The sequence below is a fragment of the Cupressus sempervirens genome, chromosome 9, assembly GCF_028749045.1.
Source record: "Cupressus sempervirens isolate cs-2001-9-10 chromosome 9, ASM2874904v1, whole genome shotgun sequence".
Lineage (NCBI taxonomy): Eukaryota > Viridiplantae > Streptophyta > Pinopsida > Cupressales > Cupressaceae > Cupressus > Cupressus sempervirens.
This window is the reverse complement of record NC_143126.1, coordinates 689,129,309-689,141,913: the sequence shown is the minus strand read 5'-3', so window position 1 is coordinate 689,141,913 and position 12,605 is coordinate 689,129,309. Positions and strand designations below refer to the sequence as shown.

At 36.0% G+C, this 12,605-nt stretch overlaps 1 protein-coding gene across 1 annotated transcript in view; it reads right to left on the bottom strand.

The window, feature by feature from the left end:
* EMB269 (GTP1/OBG family protein) overlaps positions 1-4,551 on the bottom strand; it is a 109,733-nt gene extending 105,182 nt beyond the window's left edge. The window contains exon 1 of the mRNA XM_089801694.1: positions 3,304-4,551. Coding sequence (XP_089657820.1) covers positions 3,304-4,442 — 1,139 coding nt within the window. The 5' untranslated portion in view covers positions 4,443-4,551. The remainder of the gene's footprint in view (positions 1-3,303) is intronic.
* Between the last annotated feature and the right edge of the window lie 8,054 nt (positions 4,552-12,605).

Here is a 12,605-nt window from a genome sequence, read left to right as displayed (position 1 = left end):
CTGTAATCATTTTGCATTTGGTAAGATGGCTAAAAGGGCAAATCAGAGAACAATTGCAAAAATGCAAGAAAATTTCTAAGTTACCAATTTTTGTCCTGATGCTGATGCGGGTGCGGGATTCTGACACGAGGATGTGCGAATTTTTTATTTATTTATTTTGGATGCATTTGGGTGTGTCTATCTATCTATCTATCTATCTATCTATATATATACTATAATTTTTATTATTATATGCAAAGAAATGAAAGAAATATACAAAAATAAACCATTCCATAGCATGATACTTCACCATTGATAGTTCAACTTCAAACTTCACAAACACAAAGTGACAAATGTACAAATTGAAATAAAAAGGAGCAAAAGAAGAATTAAAAAAACTAATTAAACACATGCAAAATAGTCACTTAAGTGACTTTGGGCATCCAAAAGGCCTTTTATATGCACGGGTGCTGTCCGGATGCACCCAGTTGCTCTCTGGGTGCTCCCAGGAAGCACATCCTGGGACTGTGGGTGCTCTCTGGATGCTCTTCAGTGCATCCTCAGAGCACCCACAGTCGCAGGATGTGCTTCCTGGGCACACCCATGCAGAACCAGGACAGATCCACGCACCTACACACACCAGCACCACCACCCAGCATTAACCAGAGAGCACTGGTATCTAAGGAAAAATTGCCGAGCAACTTTTCAAAGTTGTTGACAACTTTTTGCTAACAGGTAGTTTGGATTCAAAAATCAGTTTGGGGTGGTTGGTATCGGTTGTCAGGGTCTGAATCATATTTAAACATGCATGTATGCACCCAAAAGCGTGGTGGAGTGATCTGGTTGTAAGACAAAAGTGTTTGGCAATAAGAATACACAGTTTTCTGGAATTCTGAGACAAAACTGATTACTGTGTGATTGTGTTTTTCCTTTCCGAATCAATTGTGGACTGGTAATGCATTGGATATGTTAGTATAATGTTTTAATGTTCATTTTTCATTAATTTTGAAGTTCATTTGATCCACATTTACCAATCCTTATTGTCTGATCTGAAAACTGCTGTGACAGTTTGGGGAAAGTTTGATGGGTCAATATGGATAATTGACCCATTCCACTTTTTGTTTCCACTGTCGCTTGTGGAATGGGTCTAGGCGATGTAATATAACCTATACTAACAGTTACGATGCAGGGAAGACATGATTGAATAAAATGGACACCCTAGGGCAAGAATTTGCAAAGTGATATAGTGCAATTCAAGGTGCCTTGTATTGGACTCGGAGAAAACTCTGAATGAAGGGGTGCTTATGTGATCGAATATGTTTAGTGGGATGTTACAGATGGTGTTGGATCATTTGGTTGAGTCTAGAAGTGATCTGAGATAAGAGTTTGAAGAAGCCCTAGTTTAGAGGCTTAAGAGTGAGGGTTTGGTGTTCGAGTGTTTATATAAGCATGGCCTCTTCTTAAACCTTGAAAATTTGTTATTTTGCATCCTAACTCAAGACTGTTTGAGGATGTAGAGTCTTGGTGAGAAGTATTTATAAGGGTTGCTTTATAAAAGTGGTCCAATAGGCATAGTTGTGTGGGCAGCAGGGTATTGGATCTGATAGTTGGTCCAAAACAACCTATCCTGAGATTCAAGTATGTCGTGTAACTTACAAAGGGGTGTCTGAAACCATAGTTTGTTTATCAAGTCTTTTGACAAAGATTTGAGTTATTGTTGAATTACCCAATCTGGAGGGCTAGAGGAATTAGGCCTGAAGAGGACAGTCTGTGTCTTGGAGTTAGAACATTGGAATTGGGGCCTGTAGAACCTTGTGTCATGTTGATATAAGTAAATCAAGATCTTTAAATGTGTTTGAATAAGCCATTGGGGTCAGAATCCAAATTTGAGTGCATGGGTCAAGCCTAGTGAAGAGTGAAAGATTAAAGACCTAGTTGTTGAGAGAGTGGGGTTTAGTCTTGATAGAGGTTTCAAGCCTGATGGAGAACCTAAAGTGAGATGACACGAGACTCACATCACGTGGTCTGCCACTTGCCATCTCTAAATGTATCTCCCACTGTTTCTTGCACCAGCACCCTTGAATTACTCGAAGTTTAATACAATTGCTTCCTGACATTAAAGTTCTGAAATGAATAAATACACTATATATAACAAATGTCTCCGCCTAACCCTTTTTTTGACAAAATGTTGTCCCAATTCCAATCCTTGTCTCGCATACACGAGAGGTCATCCACCTCCAAGTGACCATGGTCCCAACCTGGCAAGCAAGGCAATTTGGTATACAAGAGCCTACTTGAGAGAACCTAGAAGCCTTTCACTTTACCTTATATATTTTCAAAATTCTGTACTCGAAGAATTTGAATTGCATGATCAATCCCCACAGTAAACCTGTACTTTGTTAATCCAACATCACATGAAACAATTTTTGTGCGAACAAGGAGACTTTTCATTTTATCTTATATGTTCTTTTAAATTTGTACATCTTTGTCATCTGAAATGGAATGATTCAGGTGTAGAGGTGAGCCACAGTTAACGGTACCTAAGGAAACTTCACAAACCACAGTTTCTCTCCCTGAAAAGCAAATTCACAATTACAGATGATAGGGAAATCTTTTGAGACCTGCTAGCATGTCTATTCCAACAGTTATGTCTTGAAACACATGGAAATATTAGCACTAGCAACATGGTAGAGAATTTTTACATCTCTTAAAAAGACAAAGCATTACTCACATGAAAAGATTCTCCAGACTCGAGATATAACAGGTCTTAGTAAATTTGAACAGCAACTCAAACACCCTCCTCGTCATTAAATACCTCTATCTCCGCACCAAATAGGAGCATGTGTGAGCTCCTCGGAACTGCCAACTGTTTGAAGACATGGGACAGAGGTTGAGTTGAGCGAGGACAGAAAAGAGCTTCCCCACTCTATATGGGCAGATTGCAGATATATCCATGCCCCAAGAGGGAAAAATATAGCTCTGTATGTACTTGTAATGTCTTACAGTGTCTATTATATTATAAATTGCAGTTTTCTACGTTTGCCTCTGATTACCATCATTATGATCGTTAATCCAAGGTTGGGGAGATTTATGACAATTAAACTCCACATAATGTATATTTTCCCAGTACAAATGTTGTTTTCATATCAGCCACATAAAGAATAATAGGTTTGCTTACCGACTCTGTTGACTATAATTTACAGAGGAATGGCTCCGACATAACTGAGCCTTCCAAATCCGCCACACACTCCTCTAAATATTTTGTTATTACCATTAAAAGAGCTGAAATGTGTACAGGTAAGAAAAACTGGGAGAGTTACTTACAATTCTGCCCCCTCTTCGCCATTCTCAGAAATCTGAGGCGCCTTGTTCCGTCCTGACTTGAAAGATGCATTACCCCGACCGCCTCGTCCACCGGGCAAAATCATAACCCGCTGCCCGGGAGCGGTGAGCTCTAGCAATACATCGCCATCACTTCCCTCGCCGGCGTCTCTTACAATCGTTCCGGGCGCGACCTTAACAACAGCATCCTTCCCCTTGGCACCGTCCTGGGACTTACCCTGGCCATGGCTGCCACTCCCAGCCCTAAAATGCACAGTTTTCCTAAACGGCAGTAGTGAATTCATGGAACCATCGACCTCCATATACACATTACCGCCCCTGCCACCATTTCCACCGGAGGGTCCGCCGAATGGCACATATTTTTCTCGCCTAAAGGCAACCACTCCGTCACCCCCGTCCCCCGCCTTGACGTATATTTTCGCCCTGTCAAAGCACCGCATTACAGCGGGCACTCCCTTTTCGCTAACTTCGGGCAAATCTTCTCCATTTCCAGTCTCATCAAATTCATCACTAAAACTAGTGTTAGGGGTTTCGCTTAAATCAGGATCAGGGTCTAGATTAGAATCAGCATTTCCAAAGAAGCTCTCGGGGAGCGGCCCGTGAATTCTTTCAAGCTCTGCGAGCTCCTCCTCCGCTTCTCGGAGCAATTCAGCCTCTGAAGCAAAATCCTCGTCGACGACATTCTCGTCCTTGTCATCATTACTAGAATGATGAAATTCAAGAAAATCATCGGGAGTAACAAGGCGGTGCAGGGGTTTTGCGGCATCTTTACGGGACTCTAACCATAATTGCTCTGCTTCAATTTGTGCAGCGTCACCATCTCTTGGAGGAAGAGCTGTATATGTGGTAGCTAAACTGCCGGCTCCGAACAAAATGACGTCTTTGCTGTGAGAAATGGGTCCGCTTGCATTTGCAAATTTCGACTTGGTTTTGGATTTGGTTTTGGTATTTATTTTTGTTTTACCTGGTTTCGTTCTTGAAGTGGTGAAGTTTTTGGCTGGTCTTTTGCCAGCGTATACTGCAAGTGCTGGAGATGAATAAGAAGTGTTTAGAAGAGAAAAGGAATCGAACATGGCTGAGGAGGGTTGACGAATCAGAGCAGCATTTACAGCTGCAAACATGGGGGCATCGAAATGTTTCGGAGCGTCTCTTCTCAGGAGGCATTTTGTCTGCTTCGCCACCTTATCCGAAACCGAGAAAGGACCCCTCTGACGTTTGGGAATTTTGCTTGATAATTATTTTAATCCTGGTCATCTGCTTAAAACAATCTAAAATTTACCGTTTCGGTCTTCTTCTTTTTAAATTCTTGAGATAATTTTTTGTTATAAATGAATGTAAGAACTGATTTTGTTTGAGGTAAATTTACGAGCCTTTTTGAGGAGTGATATATTTAATGGGATGGAAAAATGACATAATTAACAAGGGACGCAAAGCGTTTAGAAGAAAATAATATGTATTTTATGCAATAATAAAATGTATAAAGTCTCAAAAATAATATATTGCATTTTGTGTATAAATAAATAAAAGTTCTACAAAACAACAAATCAATTTGTCAATCAATATATTTTTATGAATGATTTCAAATATAATATAGATGAAAAGTTTATAGTTGTAAAAAAATTGAATAACAAATTATTTTTATTGGACAAACAAATAAAGCTAAATATATTTTTATGAATTATTAGTTCTTTCAAATATAATATAGATGAAAATTTTATAGTTGCAAAAAGTAATGGAAAAATAAATTAATTTCATTGGACAAACAAATAAAGAAAAAAGCCTACTGTACCACAAAACAACCATTCAAATTGTCAATAAATATATTATGTTGAATTATTTTAAAGAAAACTTTATAGCTCAAAAAGTAATTGAATAATAAAGAGTTCTTATTGGACAAACAAATTAAAAAGTAAAATGCATTGAATGCTATTGTTTAATGCAGTAGGAACTAATAATGAGGTTTTGATCAAAGGAATAGACTTCAACATGACATAAAATATAATAGTTTTAATTTCAAAAAATGAAAATAAATAAAAATAGAACTTTGAGAATACATGACTAAATGTGAAATCTTAAATTAATAGTATGGAAGAGCAAGGAACATTAACCGAGCAACATGTTTAGATTACGTGTGGATATTATTTCTAAAGACAATTCTAACAATTTTATTTTAGATTGACTACAAAAATTGCTATGAAAATTTGAGAGAAACTTATCATTGAAAAATAACATATTATTGGTAAGCTAGAATTTGCATATCCATGCAAATTCTCAGGTACTCTTGTTCTCATTTTGGAAGATGATCTATATATCATATGCAATGCAAATGATGTTGAGTTTGACTCATTCCTTTAGCCTTTGTCTCTCCCTACACACACATGAATTTGACATATTTAGCCCCAACTCATCAACATATGTATTGTAAATAGTTGGATACTTCTCAATTAATTACATAAATATTCATACATCAACCCTAGTATAGTTCATATCAACCTAAATCAAGTAGTTTATCCTCCTAAGATTATTTTTATGCCCATGAACTCAACCATATAGATGTAGACTTGACCTGGTAATATTTAAATTTAAAAATTAGATCTCAACTCTATTATGCTTTTTCTTTGTGTTGATTAAGTACACATTTTTTTTAAATGTGATGATATGTGTTAGTATTTATGACATTTGGTTAAGTTTTATCATCCAAAGATCTTATCCTCTATATTGTATTCACATAATTTTACATTAAATCACTTTAATTAGGATTAAGCTTTCAATACAATTGTAAATACATTTTTTCTTTAAATATTAAAAAAGAGATAAAAATGTGAATATAAGTCAAGAAAATAATAAAGGGAAACTCTATATTGAGTAGGTTCAAATATAGATATAAAGAACAAATCCAAAACCTAAACTTAGACTTGAAAAGTTGATATCAAATAAAGTATAAATTCAATAGGTAGTTGTGTCAGATGTACTTTCCACAAATAGCTAGTCACGAGTTTAGGTTTATAGAATTAAGGTTAGACTATGAGTTTACACAATTCTTGATATGATAGTTAAGGATATGAAGGTTAGTATTAGGGTAAGTATTTAAGGTTATAGTTTAGCAATTAGGAATAAGGATTACCATTAAGAGTTGGGGGTTAGGATTTAACATCTTGTATTTAGCAATATGGGTAGGAATAGTGTTATGATATGGGTTTACATCGTTGTTAGAATTATGTTTAAGGTTAGAGTTTGTATTAGGGTTAGCACTTAGGATAAGGATATATTGTTAGGATTATAAATTTTTAAACCATACTTTATCATTTAGCATTAATAATAACAATAACTTTAATTTTAACCTTAATTTAAGAACCCTATAATCATAATTTATAATTTCTATTATACATATTTAAATAAAATATTATTTAGTAACTAAAGTAAAAAATTTACTTTGTAAGATATGACAATATTTTAGTTATAATAAAATAAAATAAAAATTAATATAGATTTTTTTTTTAAATATTCTTTTTTTTTACATCAAGTCAAAAATATTCTATAAATTTGTTGGTAAACAGATTTGTCACTGTAGAAATTTGCCCAACAAAATCTATGTGGCAAACTGTTCACAACAGTTGGATAGGCCTTTGATGTCTAGCTTTCCTATTCGTTTAGAGGGGCAACTCTCTCGTGAGATGAAATTTTTGATTTTTCAATAAAGATGGATTGAACTTAGAATATAAAAAGGAAACCACTGAGAGCACATGCACCACACGACTTTAATGTTTCCATAAAAATAATGTAAATTGTTAACGAAAGCAATCACGAACTACGCTTGAGAACTATCACTAACATGATGTTAATTCAACGATTCACGAATACTCACACTATACCATGAAAATGATCATATGATGAATCAAAACTTCAACAATTCAGATTCATTAGAAAGAGAATGCTAAATGTACTTCCTTTATTTCTTTGCACCAAGAAAGTAAGAAATAACTGATTACAAGAACAACAATCGTACACACTTTCCAAAAATTGCATTGTTATCAGAGCATAAGTGTTCCCTGTCTCCAAGTCCAAAAAGTCCCTTATTACATTGAGTTTTAGGAATTTATAGCTATTCTAGAATAACTAACCTTTTGGGTTCATAACTACTCCAAAAGTTAGAGTTTGGGCTACCCCGAAGAGTTCGTAACCAACTCTAACTTTCAATGCTTAACTACAGTTAGAAAAGGTTAAGACATTGGCCAAAACCAAAGTTAATTATAAAGTTGACCCTTTCTACAAAATATATACATAAAAACTCAAGACAACCTTGCACTTCTAACTTTTAACTATGATCACTGATGTTTCCTGAGCTTGCTCTTTGATCTGTAGGTGTTGTGAGTAGCTAAGTCAAGTTTGCCTTGTACACTCTAAATGATTTGATGACCTAAGCCAAAGTTTTGTTTTTAATGATGATTAAACTCTACATCTTCAGTTTGCATAGCTCATGTCTCTTTCTAATTTCATCCAACTCTATGACATAACCTGGCAAGTTTTGAGTACAGAAGTCCAATGTCGCCGAGAGACTGCTCAATCTTGTCATAATACTAGCATCTGAACTTTGTTTACTACCAAGTTCAGTGATGATTTTTGCTTCTATGTATTCCAAAATGGAAGATATGTCTAGATTTTGAGTGTGTTCACTAATAGGAATACCTTCTGCAATCATCAGTATATCCCCGAGGGCTTTCTTTTTTAGTAACATGTAGGAGTTCAAGAATTTCTCTCCTTCACCCAATTGTTGCTTCATGCTATCATTCTTCTATATGATGTTTTCCAGCCATATATTAATTTGCTCTTCTTCTCCAGTGTTGATTAACTTCAGTGATTTGACTATATTGTTGTCCATTCCTTTAATCTCTACTAAATTAGCATAAATTTCTCTCCAGACTGTTTGTTATTCCTTGAGAGTTATTAACTCTTTTTGAATACTTTGTTGTATATGATCCGCTTTGGAAAATGCAACCTTAACATCTTGAAATAAGCTTAATGCTCGTTCTTTCATGCTTTTTACCCATGCTTTCACCATCTTGCTATAAGTTTGGCATTCTCCTATGTCTTGAATGGTTTCTTCATCAAACATCTTCTTGGGATCTCCTGTGATTTCTATAGATGACCTAGGATCCAGAAAGGAATCACTGACCATCAATCGGATGCATGAAGAAAGTGCTCCAACTTGACACTTGAGTTGATTCTTAGCTCGCTTATCTCTCCTTGACTATTCCATTAGGACAACAACTGACACTTGGAAATTGTGTTCTCTTCCCTCACGGATAATCTAGCCTAAATCCACTTTTGTGATGCTAAAATCATATTCATTTGCCTCATTTATGTCCTTCTTTGTAACTAGTTGTACAATTCCAACAAATAAGTTTCCCGAGGTAGGATTCACTGCTAGTATGGAATCCATTCTAGTCTTCTTTATCTTTGCACCTTTATGCATTAGATCAGCTACGATATCCAGATTTGGTGCTTCTAATTGAATCATCATTTTTGTCTTTCTCTCTAAACTTTTTTGTAACCAAGATGTTGAAATACTAGTAGATGGGCCGATTACTAAAGGAACCTGTAGGACTGTAGATGATAAATTCAAGTTATGTACATTTTCTACAACTAACTCTGCTTGGGTTGCTTCTATGCTTTCAGGAGACAATGAGTGTGCAAGAGATGTTATGGATTGAATCATCTCATCTACAAATGATGGTAAAGTGTTCATTTCGAGAGCTTCATTTATCATCTGTTGAATTGGTTTTAAAGTCTTCTCCTCAGGTTTTGATCTCTTCTTCTTGGTGATTGCATTGAGTTCACATGCTAAAACTAGATCAACTCCTTTATCTGGATCTTCACCATCACCTCCTCCTTGTGTGCTATGTAAAGAGCCCAAGGAAGTAGGGATAGAAGATGGAATGGCCGAAACTGTTGTGCCTTCCTGAGGATTATTATTATTCTTTACACTGCCTCTTCCTATTGATTTAGTAGCAGTGACTTCTTTGACTTTATTCTTTAACCAGTTTTCAGTTTGTTGAATCACAAAGAAGGTTCTTTCCTTCAGGTCTTTCAATTCTGGCAGAGACCAATTAATATATGGCAATTCTAATAATTGTATCTGCTCAAAGAAGAAAGGATCAATCAAGTTTGAACCGTCTTCTGTTATGCCTCTCACATCCCATCCCATTTTGTAATCAATAATTTTTTGTACTATGAATCTCATCCAGTCCCTTCTTCTCACTTTGAAGTCATTTTCACAATTTGCCCAATAATCTTCCATTGTAGGGAAATGGAGATAGCTAGGTCCAAGTGTCAAGTTATTTTTAACATACCCGCTGCCATCAAATGGGAAGTGACTGTGGAAAGAGTGTAAAGTTATGTTCACCATGGATCTCTCGATATTTTGAGCATCCGAAGAGGAAAGACAACTATAGTGTCCAATGCTAATTGGGAAATGAATTGATGTTTTGTTCCTGCACTTTTTGTTTACCTGGCCAATTTTCCTACAAACTTCTGAAAGTACCAACCTATCATCTACGAAGCGAGGCAACATGAGAGGACAATCTTGAAAACCTCTAATGCGGATGTAAGTGAATCAAGGGTACTGTATGAAGAAACTACCATAAATACTTTGAGACTAGCTGCTTCAAGAGAAATTTAAATTCCTATATCTCCCTATAGCTCCTTCACAGTGAGCATAGAAAAAGCATCATTCACCTTGCAAAAGTGTGCATTGCTCTGTTTTAACTGCAACTGAGGGTAATAATTATAAATTTGTGTGGTTAAGTTATACTCCCCATAATGGTTAAGACCAAGCCATGACTTCATACTAACGATTGCGTACATTAGGTACGAGGACATACTAATCATTTCTCCCCAATCTATAAATTGTTTTCCAGTGGTGATGGTATTAATGTACAAGACCATCCAATCTTGAAAATCTTTAGATGTCTAGTTTCCCACCACTCTATTGAGAAGAATTATCATATCAAAAATGTCTTCATTAAAGATATTCCTGCATAACACTCTGGGGAACTGTGACTATCCTCGACTGGGTTGATCCAGCCAACTCCTAGTAATGACATTCATACATGTTTTCTTATTTTGATGGAAGTACCCTTGGGCACTTTCTTTAGAGATTTCTATGAATTCTTCTCTTACTGGCAATCTAAACGTGATGGAGATATATACTAGATCTAGCCTTGCCACAACATTACCTCCTAAGGTCTTGATGTCCCTGGAATTCTAATCATGTGCCTTGATACATTCTAAACCCAATTCTACACATTGAACTGCAAGTGGGTGTCCTCCTGCATGGGCTAGACCACTTTCCAATGTTCAATGTGCCAGGGGTGATTTATCTTCTCTGCTCATCATTTTCTAGAAGTTTGCAACTTCCATATGTCCCATCTTTGTGTCTGATATTTCAAAAAGCGTGCTTTTTTAATATCACCAGAGGCTCTTTACCTTAGAATTTATACCTCATAGTATCACTTACCAAGTACTTTGATCAACACTCCTTCAGTCAAATTTCAAAATTCGAGGCACACGGATTCACTTAAAGTGTCATACCAATCAGCACACTTGCCTTTCCCTTTCCGACTCAAATTCACTACTTGATTCGAAAAACCATTTCAACTGATGTTGTCTTGTTTTCGAAGATTCTTAGGCATATACAGGCCTTTGATCAATTGATTTTCTTGTTTCCTTATTTAGCATTCACATTATAAAAAAACTAATGCAGTAATGACCTATTGTTGAAGCATTTTATCAAAAAAATTAGTGGCTCTGTTAGATTAATGTGGGCACTTTTAGATTCATCATTCTGTCAAACAGTTTGTAGGCTTTTTCATCAACAATTAATCCATGATACATGGGCATGCCACAAGCTCTTTCATTTTGCCTGTGGTTCCTTATTCTGAGGATTTGAGATACATAATCCAACTTCTAATATAATATCAATATAATGATGCCCTTAGTTTACTATGTAGGTAGAAAGGGAATCATGATGGAGACCTGTTGCATGTGTTTCATAGGATCATGCTTGCATAAAAGAGGTCACATCTGCCTTGAGGTGATGCGAGGTTATGCCAAGTTTGCTCCATACGAAGTTCACTTATAATCCCTTGCCAAACGACTATGTGAGTGACTTGCTATGAGCATGCAAAGTAGAAGTTGCCACTTTTTCTCTCTCCTCAAGGCTGAATCTGAGGTATGATAATCTTCGTTGGTCATGCTCTACAGTTTTGTCAAAAAAAAATATTACAACTATTTAAGGTTACCACCTTTCCATTAGTGAAGCCAATGATTATAGAACCCTGGCAAGGCCCATTGCTTTGATGATCTGTAGCCCACGTCATAGCTAAAGGAATAAGGATTGTTTTCAACACAAGTCATGTGCCTTAATTAGTGACCAACGACCATTCTTGCTACTACACTGCTTAAGACCAGCCTTTGAATAGAATAATGCATTTGTCTTGCGTATGGTATTATTCCAAACAACTCACGTGCTCCCATTAGCTATCATGACTAGAGAAATGATAGCTAATTCACATATGATTCCATGTTCCCACATTTTCCAATGTATGTGCTAACTTAAAGATTTTTGTCAAACATTCATGCGCCTTGGTTAGTGGTCAAATTGAGGATGTAGAGCTTGGATTAAACAGCTCTTGTTCCTAGTTTATGTTTTTATCAAAGTTGTAGATATGCAAGGAGGGCCTTTAATTAGATGGTTCACGTGCTTGGTGATGCATGTGGCTTTTATTAACTTGAGAATATTTAATTAAATAGTTCATATGCCTTGTCTTGCATGCCCCTCTCACCATATTATTTGTATATTGCCAATACACCAAGCAATTCATGAGCTACGCCTGTACTTTTATTAGTTGTCACAATAGGAAAGATGAAGGTCAATTTGTCAAACAATTCATTACCGAGAGTGCATTCTTTGTCAATTACAACTTTACATACCACGTTACCTTCCATGTGCAATGATTATTATACCTCACTCATTTCTCAATATGATAATCATCTGTCATCGCCTTAGTGTTTACAACCTACCCACATTTTCATCTTCAGTACTTTGTTAAACAATAAATGTGCATATTTCATCTCCTCACAAGAGAGTGTGAGTGCTACCATGAGATTGAGTTTGATGTCGAATCCTTTGAGATGGCCAAATGATGTCTATATAAATTGTGAGGATGGTCTTTCCTACAGATAAAACCAGTCTTCAAGATCATAACTGTGAATTTGATTTCCAG